The following is a 19,597-nucleotide window of genomic DNA, read 5'->3' as shown; positions in this document are numbered from 1 at the left end:
AAAAAAAAAAAAAAAAAAAAAAAAAGCCGCTCATAAGAGTGCACCCTCTACTGGTGGGGTGAAGAAACCTCATCGTTACAGGCCTGGGACTGTGGCACTCCGTGAGATTAGAGGTTATCAGAAGTCCACTGAACTTCTGATTCACAAGCTCCCTTTCCAGCGTCTGGAATTGAGAGATTGCTCAGGACTTCAAAACAGATCTGCACTTCCAGAGCAGAGCTATCGGTGCTTTGCAGGAGGCAAGTGAGGCCTAGCTTGGTGGCTTGTTTGAAGATACTCACTTGTGTGCCATCCACTCGAAACATGTAACAATTATGCCAAAAGATATCCAACTAGCATGCCGCATACCTGTAAAATGTGCTTAAGAACCCACTATGGTGGGAAACATTTCATTCTCAAAAATGTTTTTCTCTTCCTATTATTGGTAGTGCTTCTTTTTTTTTTTCCTCCAGTACCGGGGATCGAACTCACGACCTTGCGCTTGCTGGGCAGGTGCTGTGCCGCTCAGCTAAATCCCCAGCCCCTATTGGTAGTTCTCAATGTTAGATTTTTTTTTTTCGTGAGGTCAAAGGTACCTAAGTACACGATTGCAAGTGGAAAACAGGGGGCAGAAATCAGGTATCGGCAGTTTTCCCATTTTCATTTGTGTGTGAATTTTTAATGTTCATGCGGGGATAGAAAGCATTAAGGCACTCAAAATGTTTCAGTGAACAAGTTTCAGCACTTCAACTTTATAATGATTATAAATAAAAATCTGTTAAATTTTTCTGGACAATGCCAGCATTTGGATTTCTTTAAAACAAGTAAATTTCTTATTGACAGCAAAAAAAAAGGAATTTTTTTTTTTTTTTAATAAAAGGAATTTTAACTGGGCATGGTGGCATATGGCTGTAATCCCAGCACTCTGGAAGCTGAGGCAGGAGGATTGTTGCAAGTTCAAGACCAGCTTGGGCTACAAAGTGAGCTCAAGGCCAGCCTGAACTGCACAGTGAGACCCTGTCTCAAAAAGACCAAAAAACAACACAAAACAAAAAAAAAACCATAGGAGTTTATTAATACTTGTGAATGTATATTATTAAATGAACATTAAGACCCAAGGGTATAAATCAGTAGTAGAGTGTTTACCTAACATGTATGAAGTGCTGGGTTCAATTCTTAGCACTAGGAAAAAAAATTGTTTCAGAAAAAGCAAGTTATCGGAGGCCAGAGCTTTGGGTAAACTCCTACCCAGGGGCCCAACATACCAGGCTAAAAATCAAAATGGAGTCGCTCATACTAAAGCTCCAGTAACTAAACTGAAGCTAAATTTCATCTCATCTAGAGCAATCAGGACTGTAGAGAACCGACAGCCAGTTTTCCTAGACTAGTTTTGAATTGACATGAAGATGAAGTTCCTTCTGCCTTAATCTTTACACAGAAAGGTAAACTCAAGCAACCTGATGTAAGCCAATCCGTTTTCTGTTTTTATTTTTTTCAATTTATTTTATTTTAGTCTTTCTGAGACAAAGGTCTCACTATACAGTTCAGGCTGGCCTTGAACTCACTTTGTAGCCCAGGCCGGCCTTGAACTTGAAATGATCCTCCTGCCTCAGCCTCCTGAGTGTTGGGATTATAGGGGTACGCTACTACACCCGGCTGTTTTTATTTTTTATCTCACTACGTAGTTCAGACTGGCCTTAGACTCACTGTGTGCCCCAGCCTGGCCTCAAACTCGCTGGGATCCTCTGCCTCAGGCTCCCAAATGCTGGGGTTCTAGGCAAGAACCCCCATGCCCAGCCCAATTGGTTATTTTTCTATTGCTCTATTTCCTGGTCTCCACTTTACAAAGAAAGTAAAATGACCAGTCTGCTTTTTGTTTTTTGATTCTGCTTTCTTTAGCTCTTTTCTATGAAATAAATCTCCTTTCTGCTGATAGGAACATAATCTATTTTATGGAGCAAAATGTTGGCCAGTTTTAGAGTTAAACGATCATTACACTAAGCTACTGTAAATCTGCCTTTATGACAATAGAAAAATCTCTGGATGGATATACAGTAATGTGATACAGTTGCTACTTCTGTGGAAGAGAGTGATATAAGGGCTTTAAAGAAACTTTTCACTTTCTGTATATTGTTTTAAATTTTTTATATGAAGAATTTTGTTTTAGCTGGGTGTGGTGGCACACACCTGGAATTCCAGCAGTTGGGAGGCTGAGGCAGGAAGGTCACTGAGAGTTCAAAGCCGGCCTGGGCTTCAGCCTGAACTATATACTGTATTTCCCTGAAAATAAGATGAGGTTTTTGTTGTTGTTGTTTTGTTTTGTTTTTGTTTTTTTGTTTTTTTCTAGTACCGGGAATCGAACTCACGACCTTGTGCTTGCCAGGCAGGCACTGTGCCACTGAGCTAAATCCCCAGCCCCAAGACAGGGTTTTATATTAATTTTCGCTCCAAATACGCAATCGTGTTAGTAGGTTTCATGGTGCTGGAGTTTCCTCCTAGAGGTCATTTCTAGGGTTTTTATGTCCTGAGCTAAGAATTGGTCAAGACAAGCACAAATGGTAGCCAAGTTTTATTGAAGGTAGGAAAAGAAACAGGCGCTGCTGAGCGAGTTTAGCTCACATAAAAGTAGGAAAAGAAGTACACCCTGCCACCTGAGGGCAGCCACCAAGCAAGGGAGAACACAGTGGCAAAACTCAATGGCATCCCAGCACTCAGAAGGCTGAGGCAGGAGGATTGTGGAGAGTTCAAGACCAGCTTGGGCTACAAAGTGAGTTCAAGGCCAGCCTGAACTGCATAAGGAGACCGTGTCTCAAAAAGACCAAAAAAAAAAAATAAAGCCCTCAATGGCAGGGCCGGGGATACAGCTCAGGAGCACAGCACCTGCCTAGTAAGTGCAAGGTCCTGAGTTCGATTCCCATTCCAAAAAAAGCCTCAATGGTGGCTGTCCTTTTTTATATTGCCCACTCCTCAGGCTGATGTCAGGTGTGGGCCATCCTAATGAAAACCTGCTCCAGTTCTCGGAGAAATCCACATACAGAGCTTGGGAACTGAATGTGTCTTGGGATTTTCAGCTACTTCCCCAGCTGATTGTACCATGCACTAACCTCCTGTCTCATTAGGGTTTTTTCCCACAGGATGTCTTACTTTTTCACGTACAACAATGTACATTTATTCATGTATAATAAGCTACATTTTTTTTTTCTTCTCTTTGAGACAGGGTCTCACTATGCAGTTCAGGCTGGCCTAGAACTCACTTTGTAGCCCAGGCCAGTCTCGAACTCACAGCAATCCTCCTGCCTCAGCCTCCTGAGTGCTGGGACTACAGGTGTGTGCCACCACACCCCACACGTCATCTTCTTCTAGAGCAGCATCGTACCTCTCCCAACCCCAAGCTCCAGGCTGAATTTCTTGCAACTCTAATTCCTACAGAACTCTTGGCCCCAACAATGGAACTTGCATCCAGCCACAGAACTCTTCTTTCTCTCTTTCTTTCCTTCGTCTTTTTGAAACAGGGTTTCATTATGCAGTTCAGCCTGGCCTTGAACTCACTTTGTAGCCCAGGCTGGTCTTGAGCTCACAACAATCTTCCTACCTCAGCTTCCCAAGTGCTGGGATTACAGGTGTGCACCACCATGCCCAGCAGAAATGCAGCATTGAGACCCTGTCTCAAAACATAAAACAAAACAAGAAACAAAGAAAGAAACTTGTCCTATGCTATATAATTACAAAATTACCTTGTCATAACCTTTTAAGGGTAGTTTCAGAAACTTATTGTGCACCATTTAGGTGAGTATTTTATGAGTATTTTTATTTCTCATAACAGCACTTCGATGTAATTATCATCTAAAGATAATTATCTTTATTTTACAGGAGAAAAAAGTTCTAGGAGGTTAACCATTTAAAACTGCTGGCAACTGAACTGAACGTGTGTTTGTCTGAGTTGTCTCATAAAGCACACCTTTAAAACCCTAAAGCCAGCCAGGCATGGTGGCACACACACACCTGTAATCGCAGGACTCAGGAGGCTGAGGCAGGAAAATCGCTGTTGAGTTTGAGGCCAGCCTGAACCATAGCAAGACCCTGTCTCAAAAACCCAGTCAAGCCCAGCCTGGTGGCGCATGCCTGTAATCCCAGCACTCGGGAGGCTGAGGCAGGAGGATCCCTGCGAGTTCAAGACCAGCCTGGGCTACAAAGTGAGTTCAAGGCCAGCCTGAACTGCATAATGAGACCCTCCCCCCGCCCCAAAAAAAGAAAATAAAACCAAACCAAAACCCTAAAGCCTGGAGCACTCAAGAGAGGCAAGGAAGAAGCAGCTCCCCTCGGCCTGCAGTGTGGGGAGTCCATTAAGGACCAGTTTTCTACTCTAAAAAACTCCCAAAGCCCCTTCCTGAACCGTTGGAGTTGGGAGGTCGTGGGTGGAGGGACGGAATATCATCCATTTTCAGAGGTGGGCGCAGATTTTCCTGCAACCTGGGAGGGGCCGCTTTCCCCTCCTGTTGTCTTTGTCAACTGTGGGGGTTCCGGAGCCCACATAAGCACGCAGATGGGATTCTGATGACTAGGAGGCTGTTGGCCCCACTGCGCCAGCCGTCTTTTTTTTTTTTTTTTTTGTCTTTTTGAAACAGGGTCTCACTATGTAGTTCAGGCTGGCCTTGAGCTCACTTCATAGCCCAGGCTCATCTCAAACTTGAAACGATCCTCCTGCCTCAGCCTCCCAAGTGCTGGGATTACCACCAGCCACCTTGAATCAGGTTCAGCTGGCAATGTCACGTTCTCAGTGGGAAAGCAAGATGGAAATTCAGCCAGGCTGAGGACATAGTACTAAGAGGCCAGGGAAGACGCTCAGTGTGAGGGCCCTGGATTCAATACCCAGTACTGCCAAAAAATGTTAAAAAGATTGGAGGAAACCTGCAGTGTCTATCAGTAGGGGCTTCCATATGGCTTCCATTTCCCACCAACCTGTCTGGAGGCCAACGGCTGCTGGCACTGGTTCAGGACTCTACTGCCAGAAGAAGTTTCTTTGTGATCTTTCTCTTTCTCTCTTTCTCTCTCTCTCTCTCTCTCTCTTTCTCTCTCTCTATTTACTTATTTATTTATTTTTGTCATTTTGAGACAGGGTCTTGCTATGCAGTTCAGGCTGGCCATGCAGTCACTTTGTAGCCCAGGCTGGCCTTGAACTCTCAGTGATCCTCCTGCCTCAGCCTCCTGAGTGCTGGGATTGCAGGCAAGCAGCACCACACCCAGCTACTCTGTGACTTTCTTGGCCTTTCCTTTGCAGTTACAAGATGGTGCCCTTTATTTAGCTGGCACATCAGTGCTCTAGCAGGGCGGGGAAAGGCGTGATATCTGTTCCCTTTATGACCAATGGGTGAGCTTCTCCAGAAGCCTCTTGGTAAACTTCTGCTCTTGTCTCCTTGGCCAGAGCCATCTATGTAACAAGGCACATCTGGCTGTAAGGGAGAAGGAGAAAGTGAGGGTTAAAGGACCCCCACCAAGGGAAGTGAGGATGGCCAAGCAGCCTAAGGATCCCCACTTCTATGGTAGCAAGAATAAAAAGATTAGAAATGCTGGGTTAGTCAGCCTAGACTTCTGCCACAGAATAGCCCTAAAGGAAGTGAAAGGGACTCATACGGACTATTAAGGACAATCTAAGATTTTGTTTTGTTTCCTTTGGTGCTGGGGATTACACCCACGGCTTTTGCCCTAAGCTACCTCTCCAGCCATATTTATTTATTTGTTTATTTATTCTGGGGGGTTTTGAGACAGGGTCTTGCTATGTAGTTCAGCCTTGAACTCACAAGGATCTTCTTGCCTCAGCCTCCTGAGTGTGGGGATTATAGGCATGCGCCACCACATCCTGCTGGCCATTGGGGTTTAAGAGCGACAAATTAATCTGCCCAAGATCACACAACTGGAAAACGCTCAGGCTGAGGTGCGAGCTCTGATCTACATGTCCATGCCGTGGGAGGAAGCTCATCTCCCCAGATGCATGCTGAAGTCCTAGTCCCCCAGAGCGAATGCATTTGGAGACAGAGCGTGTGAGGAGGCGAGAAAGATAAAATGATCCGGGGGTCATGGAGCAGCCTGTGATCCCAGCACTCGGGAAGCTGAGGCAAGAAGGCTTCCATGAGTTTGAGGCCAGCCCAGACTATATAAGGAGAACCTGTCTCAAAAAAAAACAAGACAATGAGTTAAATGAGGTCATGATCGTGAGTCCCAATCTTTCAGGACTGGTGTCTTTATAAAGAAGACGTGAGACACCCCAGAGCTGTCACTCTCATCCTGCGAAGGCATAACTGGGGGTGCTGACTGGGAGTCCGAGCACTGGTGTGCGGCTGGAGAAAGCAGCAACTGTGAGGGAAATGCCAAGAACCACAGTGCCTCCCCCACAGCCCAATGGGCCCTTGACCCTGGACAGCTTAGCCTCCAGAACCGTGGGAAAGAGATTTCTCACAGAGAGTTGTTTAAGTCACCTGGTCTGCAGTATCTGTCACAATAGCCCTCACAGATCAAGGCAGGCTCTAAAATCTGTGCCAGGCCAGCGCCTGGAGGTGGGCTTCTGCCGCCTGGAAGAAGGAGCCCTAGGCTCCTCTCCCCAGTATCGTGCAAAAACAAAACAAAACAAAAAAAAGGTGGGGGGAAGACTGTCTTTACACTTTAGGTAAGAGTTCCATTATCCCTGGCTAGGACACAGCCTTTTTATTTTTAGATAGGATCTCCGTATGTAGTTGCCCAGGCTGGCCTCGAACTCGTGGTGATCGTCCTGCTCAGCCTACGGGGTGCTGGGATCACAGGCACGAATCACCGCGCCCGCCAGGACACGGTTCTGTGAACCCTGCATAGTGATCCCTGCTCCCTCTGCGCCCTGCGAGCGTAGATCTTGCCACTGAGGCACTGAGGATGCCTCGCACAGGGCGGCCCTGCGTGTTGTGACTGGGTGAGCAAACTGAGATTGTCCCTTTAGCGCAGAACCGACGGGGCAGTTCCCTCAGGCGCCGCAAGCCTGACGCGAAGTACGCATGCGTCCTGTACACCTCCCCAGAGCAGACGCCAGAGCAGAGCCCAACTCAGGGGGCGGGGCCTCACTACAACACGCCCCGTATGGGCGTGGTCAACCAGAATCCTCGGGGAGGGGCGGGGCCTAACCTTTGGCCCAGCCCACGGGGGCGGGGCCTCCCAGCGCGCACTCCCGGAAGCGTCGCCGACCCCGCCCTTCTGCCCCGGAGAGGCGTTGCCATTGCTACCGCCGCCCCTGCCGCGTCCCCGTTGTCGCCGCGGTCATGCCGGTAAGTGGCCCGCCGCCCGGGTCGCGCACACCGGGGCCTAGCTGGCACCGCCGCGTGACCTGATGCTGAGGGCGGCGGTGCGCGGGTTCCTCCGCTCACCCCTCGCACCCGCCCTCCGGCCTCTGCGACGCTCCGGAGGGACCGAGCCGGAGGGCTTCCCTCTAAAGCGGGCTCCGGAGTTCGGGGTGCACGGCCTCTGCGAGTACACGCCCTCACCTCCCCTGCCTGTACTGTGTGGGGAGGAGAGGCCCCCAGGGCGGCCGGCGGGCTGGGACGCGGGCGCCGCGTCCCCGGTTCCGCGTGGCCGCCCCTGCCCAGCCGGCAGGCCTGGGGGTGGCGGGGCAGCAGGTGGCGGACCCAGCCTTGCCTGGAGGGCTGCGTGTTCTCCCCGCTTCCCTGCTGCGCTGGCCCCGCCCCGCTCGGCGCTGGGCGGCAGGGATTCGAAGCGGGGCTTTGCGCCTTTCCAGCCGGGCGCTTTTACCCTGAACCCCGAGACCCAGAGCGCGTCGGGAACCTGGCCACCCTGGCCAGTGGCTGAGGTCAGAGTTTGGGGAGGAACGAGAGAGGAGGATTTAGCTCGCTTTGCCGCTGTCTAAGCCAGCCGTGGACGGGGACGCCACAGTCTGTTTCTCAGATGACAGGTTAAGGCCTTGGATAGAATTTAAAAAGAAAAGCCCAGGAATTTATTGGGAGTAACCACTGGAAACTGGGTAGAATCAGGATTAAGCCCCTTCCTTCTTCTACCAGCCTGCCGGCCAGACAAAACCAGTCCTACTGGCTTGGGAGAACACTCTGATACTGCGGTCCCGAGACGCTGGCGTGGGAGATGCTGGCGTGGGTCGCGGAGTGTTTAGTGTTTAGTGTTTAGTGTTTAGCTGTCGGGCGTTTGGTTCGTGCCCTGGGCCAGGTAGGTACCCAGCGTTATCCGAAGATGCACCTTGGCCTTAGCAGCCTGTCTTCTGGGAGCTGACAGGTGAGCCTGAGGCTCCCTAGGCAGAGCTTGAAACTTACCACGTGTCATTTCTATGGGTCTTGCCAGGTGCCTTGAGACAAATCCCTAAGTAACACAAAATGTAGACAAAGAAGCTGATAGAATCGGCCCTACCAGTTGAGCAAGTCCACCTGCCGGCAGGATTAGAGGCAAGCACAAATGCCCCTGGGACCCTCGGGGTCACCAGTGGAGGCCACCACGTTGTTGCTGGGGGGATATCAGTGAGGGAGCGGCCAGCTTCAGGGTGTCCACTTCTGTGTCCACTTCTGGATCGGGGCGAGGAGGGCACTTGGCATCATACCAAAGACACACGATTAAAGGGAGGTGGGTGTTGGTCTGACCACTGCCTCGAAGCAGGATGGGGAGGAGCTCTGACCTGAGAAGCTTCTCAGACAAAAGCTGAGCAGCGCAGGGCTTGGAATCCCGCAGTCCTCTGGAAATCCGTGACCTTCCGGGCCAGCTGCATGCACATAAGCATGTTACCTTCCCCTCTCTTCTTTGATTTCCTCATTTGTAATACAGGGATAAGACCTGACCTCGCAGGACCATTGTTAGCACACCTGGGAAACCCCAGTAGGATGCAGAGTGCTGCCACTGACACAGCCAGTCGCCAAGATGTGGACTCCCTGGAGTAGACCTAGGACAAGTGGGGCAGAACTGTAGCTAGGCAGGTTTCAACTCTCTTTTTTTCTTTTCTTCTTGTTGGGACTGAACCCAGGGTCTTGTCTTTTCTTTTCTTTTCTTTTCTTTTTTTGTCTTTTTGAGACAGGGTCTCACTATGCAGTTCAGGCTAGACCTGAAGCTCACTTTGTAGCCCAGGCTGATCTCGAACTTGCAGTGATCCTCCTGCCTCAGCCTCCCGAGTGCTGGGATTATATGCATGCACCACTATGTCCAGTTTTTTTTTTTTTTTTTTGAGACAGGGTCTAACTATATAGTTCAGGTGGTCCTTGAACTCACTATGTGCCGCAAATCTGAACTGCCCCTGCCTCCCAAGTGCTGGAATTACAGGCATGTGCCACCACGCCTGGCTGAACCTAGGGTCTTGGGCATACTAGGAAATGGCTATATCACAGTGCTACATCCCCAGCTTTTTTGTAAAAATGTGTATTTTGGTTTTTTTTTTTTATGTGTATTTTGAAGTGCTGGAGATATAGCTTAATGTTAGGTAGAGTGCTTGCCTAGCATGCGTGAAGCCCTGCATTTGATCCATAGCACTGCAAAGAAAAAGAAAAAACTTTCTTTTGAGATGAGGTCTTGCTGAGTTGTCCTACTTTGCCTTGAATTGCTGATCCTCCTGCCTCAGTCTCCTGAGTAGCTGGGACTACACATGCTGCCATGCTGGGTTTCAACCCCGTTTTAAGGAAGACCTCAGTGGTTAAGAGTTGAGCTTTTAGGGATTGGCCAGTCCAGACCCTGAGTGAGGGTCCTAACCTTTAAATCTCAGTTTCCTCTTGCATCTAGAGGGGGCTAATAAACTGGCTGTGGTGGTGCACACCTGTAATCCCAGCACTCAGGAGGCTGAGGCAGGAGGATCTTCCGTTCAAGGCTACCCTGGGCTACATAGCAAGTTCAACGCTGGCCTGGACTATATATATATATCGAGATCCTGTCTCGAAAGGCGGGGTAATAATAGTAATAGTACTTGCTTTATGGGGTTGTTAATGATGATCACACAAGGTAATTCACATAAAGTGTCTGGACCAATCACTGGCACATGGTTGGCCCTGAAATATTAGTGGCCTCACAGTATCCAAGGATGAAGTCATTTCTTCCCTAGACTCGAGGCCCGCCTTTCCAGTTCTGAGGTTCTAGTGAAAGCGTTTCATGTTACCTTAAGTCCCCTTTGAAGGACTCCTTCTATGAGTGACAAAGCAGCAGCCCCAAGCAGCCGGGACCGCCCCAAGTCCAGCCTGTGGCGGCAGGACAGGTCTTGAGAGTCACCTCTGCAGATAGATGGCTGTCCTTAAGCAGACTTCCTGCCGCCTTAAATTTAGTTTTGCAACTCAGGTGGAGGAGGAGAGCCCTGAAATGTCGTGTTTGCTGCCAGAAGTCACCTCTGACCTCGGCAGCCTCCGACCTCTGTACCCCAGAGGGTAGAGGAGACCTGGTCCCCGTGGGTGGTGGCAGGTGTCCCAGATCTCTGTGGACTTCTGGTCGGTGCTGGGGCAGCAGCGCTGAGAATCAGGGCTGTGGGGTTGGCAGGCTACTAGGTCCTTCCAGACCAACGTGACTTCCTTCCTGTCCTCAGTGCCCACTCCCCATCAAGGGGTGGGTATCCTGGAACCTTCATGCTCCGCCTTGAGTTGAATAAAATGGGCAGCTCCATTTGCAGGCCGGAAAGACGAAGCAAGCAGGTCTGACCCCTGAGAGGCCTCTGGCAGGTTTAACTCTCATGCTGCTCTTGTTTTGTTTTGTTTTGTTTTGTTTTTTGTCTTTTTGAAACAAGATCTCGCTGTGCAGTTCAGGCTGGCCTTGAACTCACTCTGTAGCCCAGGCTGGTCTCGAACTCACAGCGATCCTCCTGCCTCAGCCTCCCGAGTGCTGGGATTACAGACATGTGCCACCATGCCCAGCTCTTTTACTAATTTTTTGAGGCTCTAGGGATCAAACCCAGGGCCTTGGACAGACTAGGTGAGTGCTTTGCTGCTGACCTACATCCCCAGCCCTTCACCCTGCTCTTTGAGGGAAAGAGAAGAGAGAATGAAAGAAAACAATCTTAATAATCCAGAAACTAACTTTTTGCCCTGAGGAATTTAGTATTAGACTCTAGCTTTCTTTTTTTTTGGTCTTTTTGAGACAAGGTCTCGCTGTACAGTACAGCCTGGGCTAGAGCTTACTTTGTAGCTCAGGCTGGTCTCAAACTTGAAATGATCCTCCTGCCTCAGCCTCCCACGTGCTGGGATTACAGGCCTGCACCACCATGTCCAGCTAGATTCTAACCTTCTTACCTAGTGGGTTGGTTATCTAGTGCTCCTTACTAATAATCCCAAAATAGTAGTTTTAAACACAAAGACATGGATTTGGAGAGGCAGGAATCTGGGAACAGCTGAGCTGAGTGGGTCAGGCTTAAAGTCTCCCACAAAAGTATAGTGGACGCATGGTGGCTCACACCTGTAATCCTAGCACTCAGGAGGCTGAGGCAGGAGGATCACTGCAAGTTCAGTGCGGTGGGCTACATAATGAATACAAGGCTAACCTGTACTACGTACTGAAACTGTCTTAAATAGAGAAATAAATGAAAGAGTAAGCTTCTAGTGATCCTGATGCTACTGAGATCTTCCCTGGTGTCCGTGGTCTGCGGTGGCCGGTGGACCTGAGTACTGGTATGGCGCGGGGTCACTGCTCCCGGGCTCGGCTCACAGTCCCCCTCCTTTCAGAAGCACGAGTTCTCCGTGGACATGACCTGCGAAGGCTGCGCGGACGCTGTGTCCCGCGTCCTCAACAAGCTGGGAGGTGAGTGAGCTGGGGTCAGGGCCCCCGAGCCGGTGCCACGTGCAGTGCGGGCCAGTGGGAGGGGCCTTGGTGTCAGCTGAATCAACAGTACCGCCGAAGCATGTGGGACACTTGCAAGTGTGTCAGGCGCACCACTTAGTGGTTTGTGTGGATCCCGTCACTGAACCCTCAGGACATCCGTTTCGGGGCACATTTGTGTCATCTCCACCCCTCCCTCGCCCCTGTGTCCAAGTCCTTTTCTCTTTTAAATTTTGAGACGGGGTCTTGGGAAGTCATTAAATTGCCCATGCATGGCTCAAAATTGTAATCCTCCTGCCTCAGCCTCCCGGAGTGCTGGGATTACAGGTGTGCACCAACCTACTGGTTGAACATCTGCATTGTAAAGCAGGAGCTGGGGTTCAGAGAGGCTCAGTAGCTGTGTAGAAATCACAGAGCCATTAGGTGCCAGAGCTGGGATTTGCCACGCCGTCCTGCTCGGGAGCTCTGCCAGGACTCGTTAGTACCTTGGTGATCTCCAGTGTGACAGCTTTGCTGTACGACACATCTCAGTGTCATTTTCCAGTGAGACTTTGTAAATGCTGACTGTGAGTGTGTGGTATTAAGGATTGAACCCAGGGACTTGTACTGAGCTACATCCCCAGCCTTTTTAAATTTTGAGACAATCTCTCACTAAGTTGCCTAGGCTGGGCTTCAACTTGTGATCCACCTGCCTCAGCCTCCCAGAGTACTGGGAAACTCTGTGCAGAACCATTTTTGGGGGCCTTGAACTCACTAGCCCAGGCTGGCCTCAAATTCATAGCAGTCCTCCTGCCTCAGCCTCGCAAGTGCTGCGATTACAGGCATCCGCCACCACGAACACCTGGCACAGAAACTCTTAAAGCAGCTCATGGGAGGGGCAACCATGTGAGGGGAAAAAGTTCCTGAGTGAAACGGCCAAGGGTGGAGGCTTCTGGTCCCAACCCTTGCGGCTACTTTGAATAGTGCGGCATCTGTCCCAGAGAGCAAATGAAAAATAGTTGCCCAGCGTGACAGTGCACTGTACAAACAGGTCTTGCCAAAGACTTGCTGCCCAAGCTGGCTCAAGCTTGCAGTTTTCCTGCCTCAGCCTCGCAGAGCGCTGGGGTCACGGGTGCCAGCCACTGTGCTGCGCAGCTCAAGGACAAATTTGAAGCCTGCTGTGTTCAGTGAGCCACAGTTTTCTTCCAGCTCTGTGATGCTGCCAAAATATTTATTCCCAAGATGAGGGAGACCCTTCCGAACCAGAAACAGATCCAGAGTGTGGCAAGGACACAGCATTTCTCACCCCAGGTACCCATGCTGTACCAGTCCGCACGGCAGCAAAACCGGGCGCCAGGTGCCCAGGCCCCACGGCTGGTGGCGAGCTGGCCGGGTTCCCTGCCCCTCTGTCTCCTCGCACCGTCCTTGGGCGACCTGAGCCTGCCCGGAGCAGGAAGGACTGGGTGGGGGATCCCAGCCGTGTCCTGTGCACCTGGTGAACTGAGACCTGGATCACCAGGATCCAGCCGTGGTCACCCAGCAAGTGAGCGGCGAGGCCAGTGGACACCCTCGCCGGGCACTCCCCATGCGTTTCTCTGGTTTGTTTATTCTGAACCCACGGCCCTCACATGGAGCTCCATCCCAGGCCCTTTTTACATATTTTGAGACAGGGTCTCTGCCCAGCGTGGGCTAAACTTGGAGTCTTCCTGTCTTGGTGAGCACGGCCACATCCAGCTCACTGTGTTTCTTTGGCCCCAGAAAGACTTTCCAGGTCCTCCCATGTGCCGCCGCCGCCGCTGCTGCTCTAAATTGGCAAATCTGGGCCGGGGATATAGCTCAGCACAAGCGCCTGCCTGGCAAGTGTGAGGTCGTGAGTTTGAGTACTGGCACTAAATAAATACATAAATAAATAAGCAGGCAAGCGAGCAGGCAGATCTTTTAGGAAGGCCGTTTTTTTCCTTTTTGGCAGTGCTGGGGATTGAACAAAGAGGGCAATTTTGCAATATCTTTTTTTTTTCTTTTTGTCTTTTTCAGACAGTTTCCCTATGCAGTTCAGGCTGGTCTTGAGCTCACTTTGTAGCCTAGGCTGGCCTCGAACTCACAACAATCCTCTTGCGTCAGTCTCCCGAGTGCTGGGATTACAGGCATGCTGCAATATCTACTAACATTCAACACGTGCCAGTCTGTTGCCCTCTCAGTTTCTTTTTTTTTTTGTACCGGGATGGAACTCAGGACCTTGAGCTTGCCAAGCAAGGCGCTGTGCTGCTGAGCTGTATCCCTGGCCCCTGCCTTCTCAATTGCTATTCTGTGACTTTATGGAATGGAAATACTTTCCCAAGTTTGCTAAGATACGTTCAAGTATGTTTACTGTTGTGATGGCGGTGAAGCCAGGTGTGGTAGCACACTCCTATAATCCCATCACTCAGGAGGCTGAGGCAGGAGGGTCCCTAGGAATTCGAAGTCAGGCTGGGCTACATAGTGAATTGAAGACCAACCTGAACTGCCCAGTGAGACCATCACAAAAAAAAAAGTAGAAGGGACATTAATGTCCTGTAAGAGGGGCTGAGAAACTAAGTAGATAAAGCGATATCCACACTGTGAAAGACGACGTAGCTGATCAAAGGAAAAACAAGAGGCTGCAGGGGTAGCTCAGCAGCAGGATGCACGCTTAGCATCTGCAGGACCGCGTTTGGCCTCCAGCACTCTTTAAAAACTTACTAAATTACAGGGAAGGAGATGAGTCTGTATGTGCTAAGTGGGAAGGATGGAAAGTAGGCATAGAAGAGCGAAATGTTGGCAAGACCTGTTTGTACAGCGCACTGTCACGCTGGGCAACTGTTTTTCATTTGCTCTCTGGGACAGATGCCGCACTATTCAAAGTGGTCGCAAGGGCCGGGACCAGAAGCCTCCACCCTTGGCGGTTTCACTCAGGAACTTTTTCCCCTCACGTGGTTCTGCTGTCGGGTGGTTTCTTCAGAAACCACTCGCCACTCAGAAGTATTCCAGGTCCCCCTGCCTTGAACACAGAGCTGGACAAGCCAGAAACGGCGCCAGAAAGTTTATTTGAAAAGTGAGGGGTGCAGTCATGAGAACCACAGGTTCTGAAGGCTGTGGTGATACTGGGAAGGAGATGACAGCTACAGTGCAAGCCCGGGGAAGCAACGACAGCAGCAGCATGTGCATGTGCACGAACGCCCCTTGGTTACCAAGTGTGCACCCTCACTTCAACAAGATGGGACACCTCCTGTGTTGCAAGCCCCTCAAGCAAACCTGGACTGTGAAATTCTGTCGCATCCATCACAGCCACTGGACCTTTCGCTAAGGGACTACCATCTTTTTCATCCTTGGAAGCAATGCAGCTGAGTGTGATGGTACACACCTGTAATTCCAGCCCTCAGGAGGATGAGGCAGGAGGATCGCTACAAGTTCAAGGCCAGGCCAGCTGCTTAACTACATAGTGAGGCCCTGTCTAAAAAAACCCACACTTCCCAATTGAGAAGCAGCAACTGGAGGATTTGAACAATTTATATAGTCTAACAAAATAATTTTATGGAATTAAATATTAATATCTTTAAAAATGCTGATACATATTGACTGAATAAAACTTATTAAAAAAAGAAAGAAAAGTGAGGGGTGAATAGGTTTGCGAGAAACCAGCTCTGTAGAATGAATTCGAACAAAGGAAGAAGAGGGTAAAAGGGAAAAAAATAAAAGTCCAGGCGGACCCTCAGAAACACAGCGGCAGCTATGTGGGAACTCATGCAGGACAGCGGCTTCTGGGGGCGTCTGGTCTTTTACACCGCCCACATCTCGTGGGAGCTCGCGAGAACTTCTTACATATGTCCCCGGCGTTGCCCTGGGATCTTGTAATTGACGGATCCCACTCATTTCCCCCGCCAGCTTTGCCACGCCCTATCTCCTATATGTTTGTCTGTATTACTTTTGCAATTAAAAAAATAAAAGTGGTCCTAATCTGGAGTATAGGGATAGGGCCAGGGATAGAGCTCAGCAGCAAGCGCAAGGTCCTGAATGAATCCCGGTATCCACCCACCCCCAAATAGAGTAGGGATAATAAAACTACAGGTTGTGGATCATGTCCAGCTCACAGTGTATTTTTGTACAGTGAAGAATGGTAATTACATATTTCTTTTCTTTTTGGTGGTCTTGGAGGATTTTGTGTGTGTGTGTGTGTGTGTGTGTGTGTGTGTGACACGGTCTCACTGTGTAGATCAGGCTGGCCTTGAACTCCTTATGTAGCCCAGGCTGCCCTCAAACTCATGGAGATCCTCCTGCCTCAGCCTCCAGAGGGCTACAATTATAGGCATGCACCACCACGCCTGGCTGGGACGGGGGTACTTACAGAGAAGGATATGCAGTGGAGTCCACATGTGGCCCACAGTGCTTAAAAGATTTCTTCTCCCTGTAATCCCAGCACTCGGGAGGCGGAGGCAGGAGGATCGTTGCAGGTTCAAGACCAGCCTGGGCTACAAAGCGAGCTCAAGGCCAACCTGAACTGCATAGTGAGACCCTGTCTCAAAAAGACCAAAAAAAAAAAAAAAAAAGATTTCTTCTCTGGCCAGATAGAAAAGGCCTCTCAGGGCCGGGGATACAGCTGAGCACACAGCACCTGCCTGACAAGCACAAGGTCCTGAGTTCAATTCCCATACCAAAAAAGAAAAAAAACACTTGTGGAGTCCCTGGTCTCAAGGAAAGAGGCAGGGTGATGCTGAGCAATAACTTAGGAGTCTGGACTCTGCGGCTGGAAGCCGGAGGGTCTCGGCCTCTGCCCCGCCCCCCTTCCTCTTCCTGCAGGAGTTCAGTTCAGCGTCGACCTGCCCAGCAAGAAGGTCTGCATCGACTCTGAGCACAGCGTGGACACCCTGCTGGCGACCCTGAATAAGACGGGCAAGACCGTTTCCTACGTGGGCCCCAAGTAGCCCCTGGGGACGGGCTGACGCTTACGGCGGGGTGAGGCTCCCACCTCCCAGCGGGGACGCGGGGGGGTCTCTCATCTGAGAGGTGGGGCGCCCGAGCTGTTCCCAGTTTTAGGGTATTTGTGTGGGTTTCACCGGTTGAGCATCCCAAGTGGGAAAAGCCAAAATCAGAACACTCCGAGGTTGTTGCCAAGCGGGGTTCAAACTCAGGACCCCCCTGCCTCAGCCTCAGCGGGGGTTACAGGCCTGTGCCACCGCGCCTGGCTAGAACGTTCTTGTGTGTGTGCGGGTCACATGCTCACAATTTTTCCTATCTGAAGCATTTTGGAATTCAGATCTTCAGTACAGGGATACTTACCCTAACGCCAGGCCTTTAGGTCTTGAGTGGGGTGAGGGATCACCCCGGTTTATTTCAGCCTACTGTCCACCTTCTTCGGAGTGGTCTAAAATACCGTATTATGGCCTAATGGAAGGCGGAAGTTCAGGGGATCCTCACAGCCCCCCGGAGTCCCCTTCGGGACAGGGCCTGCGTTTAGATGCCTGACCCCGAGGGGAAGGCCTTGCTCTGGTGAAGGGCCCGCCCTTCCCCTCCCCGCAGCGGCGCCGCCTGCACCCCGTGCGCGGACCAGCGAGTGGTGCACTCTAACCCTCCGCTCCGCCCGGGCCGCGGTCGCGCTCTGAGCCAGGCCCTGCCCGGACCGGTGCGAAAAGCACAGCCCCTCCGGCCCTTCCCGGGAAGCAGGCGGGAAGTAGCGCGGGCGGCCTCTCTGCGGGGAGGCAGGGCAGACCTCGCCCCGGTGCTGGGTGCCTGGTGCCCGCCGGGCTTAGCCGGAGGCGCCGGGCTGGGGCGCCGCGCACGCTTGTGCCCCCCCCCCTTATGATCGTCCTCCCCGAGGTGCGGCTCCGCCCCCCAAGGTCGCGAGCGCGGGAGGGCAGCAGTGGCGGAGCGGGCAGAGGCGGGGCGGGAGGGGCCTTTGTCCCCCCCGAAGGTGGGCGCCGTGCCGCGCGCCCCTGGTGACCGCGCGCGGAGCTGGGGTGTCGGATGCCGTTTTCCGGATTGCGGTCCTGGTACGCGGCCCGGGCAGGCGCCGTGGACTGCGAACTCCTGCCTGGGCGTGCGTGCCCTTTCTTGCGTCCTGAGGGCAGCACCCAGGGCCTCGCGAGTGCTCCCGCTCGGAGCTCGGCTCCGGCCTTGCCGTTTTACTACAAGGTAGGGTCTTGCGGCTGGGCCGGCGGCGCGCGCCTGGAACCCAGCTGCTCGGGCGGCCTAGGCAGGTTTGAGCCCAGCCCGGCCGACTCCGAGAGACCTTGTCCCGAAATCACAGAGGGCTTCGGGTGGAGCTGGGGGTGAAGGCCGTGCGTGCAGCCCCGAGTACCGCTAAGAGTAGAAAGCCTCGCTGCCTTGCGCCGCTGGCCGTGAAGCTGGGATCGCGGTCCGCACCCCCAGCCGCGGCTGCGGGAACCGTGTTTAACAAGACAGTACCTGCTGTTTGTAAAGCATGTGTGCTTGATGTGTTGCTTTCTCATCTTTTTAAAAAGTTAAGTCGACACGTGACGTCCTTTACCATTTAAAGTGCCCGGGAGTGGCGTGGGGCGCGTCCCAGTGCCGGCTATCCAGCTTCATCCCTTTCTCATCCTGGAAAAACACCCCCTGGCCACCGCCTCCCCCTGCCCCCTGCAACCCCTAATCTGCCTTCTGCCACTCGGGATTTGTCTAGTCTGGTATTTTATGTAAAAGGAATTATGCCACGTGTGACTTTTGTGTGTCTGACTTCTTTCACTCAGCTTTCACCAAGATTCACCCTATTTGTATTTGTATATTTTTTTTCTTTTTGTCTTTTTGAGACAGGTTCTCGCTATGCACTTTAGGCTGGCCTTGAGCTCACTTTGCAGCCCAGGCTGGTCTCGAACTTGCAGTGGTCCTCCTGCCTCAGCCTCCCGAGTGCTGGGATTACAGGTGTGCCGCCACGCGCAGCGGTATAACATCTGTTTTAAGAGGCTCCCTGCTGGTGGATTTGGAGCCAGGTTTGGGAACCGCAGAGTCAGAGAGCTTACTGGTCATGAAATCACATTGATGATGGGCTGGCTGTCGAGAGATTATTTGCTCATGATTCTGCTACACCTTTGCGTCTTAAACTGAAACAGCGCGGCGGGGGAGGGGCGGTGGGCCCGCGCATGCGGCAGCACCCGGAGCGCCCCCCGAATCGGCCTCTGCAAGGCTTTGCTTAGCGAGGAGGCTGGGCTCTGACCCCGCCCCCGAAGCCTCGTGTGTTGCCCTGCAATGCTGCCGTGTGCACAGCAGGGGGCGCGCCGGTCCCATGTAACTTCTCTTTGTCTCCCCCAGCTGGCTTCCACACAGACCTGGGACCCGGCCTGCCGCTCGGCGCTGGAGCCTGCCTCTTCCCAGCGTCCCTGCAATGACGTCGAGCTGCCTTTGTTGGAGAAGTTGTCCTTGCGTGGCCCGGCGCTGCCTGCCCCCTGATGCTGCGCCTCTTACATCGGAGCTTCCCACTCGGGGCAGGCGGCCTGCAGATTAGGTCTTGGCCGTATGATCCCCCTGGGCAGCACTTTCCCTCATTAAAAGCCAAGCTGTTGGGCCCGATCAGTGCCATCCTTGCCTTTCTTGGACTCCATAGTTTGAAAACCTAGTTCACCAACTGAATGGCGCGTAAAAGCTATCAATGTGAAAGCAGTTGGTATAATGGCAAGAGGCGTAGAGAGGCTGCCGGCTGCAGCACCTCGCAGATGAGCCCTTTACCCTCTCCCTGGCCACAGGCGTAAGGTGGGAAAGCAGCTGCAGCGGCCGATCGACATGGGGATTCAATTAGGTGGTTATATAAGACTGGCCCTCAGGAGGCTGAGGCAGGAGGATGGAGGCCAGCCAGGGCTACATAATGAGTTCAAGGCCAGCCTGAAATACACAGTGGGACCCTTCCTCCAAAAACCAAAACAAA

At 51.8% G+C, this 19,597-nt stretch overlaps 2 protein-coding genes across 2 annotated transcripts; both read left to right on the top strand.

Moving 5' to 3' along the window:
- Nucleotides 1-7,155: 7,155 nt before the first annotated feature.
- Atox1 (antioxidant 1 copper chaperone) lies at nucleotides 7,156-19,245 on the top strand. Its single transcript, XM_005376170.1, has 4 exons — nucleotides 7,156-7,265; nucleotides 11,637-11,712; nucleotides 16,522-16,677; nucleotides 18,988-19,245. Exons 1-3 carry the CDS (start codon nucleotides 7,260-7,262, stop codon nucleotides 16,644-16,646), a joined length of 207 nt encoding a protein of 68 aa, XP_005376227.1. The 5' UTR covers nucleotides 7,156-7,259; the 3' UTR covers nucleotides 16,647-16,677; nucleotides 18,988-19,245.
- Nucleotides 7,275-8,991, top strand: LOC102023228 (cuticle collagen 1-like). Its single transcript, XM_005376169.2, has 2 exons — nucleotides 7,275-7,804; nucleotides 8,305-8,991. Exons 1-2 carry the CDS (start codon nucleotides 7,328-7,330, stop codon nucleotides 8,311-8,313), a joined length of 486 nt encoding a protein of 161 aa, XP_005376226.1. The 5' UTR covers nucleotides 7,275-7,327; the 3' UTR covers nucleotides 8,314-8,991.
- Nucleotides 19,246-19,597: the final 352 nt, after the last annotated feature.

This window comes from Chinchilla lanigera, unplaced genomic scaffold, assembly GCF_000276665.1.
Source record: "Chinchilla lanigera isolate Chin_1 unplaced genomic scaffold, ChiLan1.0 scaffold00007, whole genome shotgun sequence".
Classification (NCBI taxonomy): Eukaryota; Metazoa; Chordata; class Mammalia; order Rodentia; family Chinchillidae; genus Chinchilla; species Chinchilla lanigera.
The sequence above is the reverse complement of the archived record's forward strand: the minus strand, read 5'-3'. Positions and strand labels throughout refer to the sequence as shown.

Coding starts and splice junctions, on each gene's coding strand:
- Atox1 (XM_005376170.1), top strand. Junction 11,713..16,521: donor CGTCCTCAACAAGCTGGGAG/GTGAGTGAGCTG, acceptor CTCTTCCTGCAG/GAGTTCAGTTCAGCGTCGAC.
- LOC102023228 (XM_005376169.2), top strand. CDS start 7,328: ATGCTGAGGGCGGCGGTGCGCGGGTTCCTCCGCTCACCCCTCGCACCC.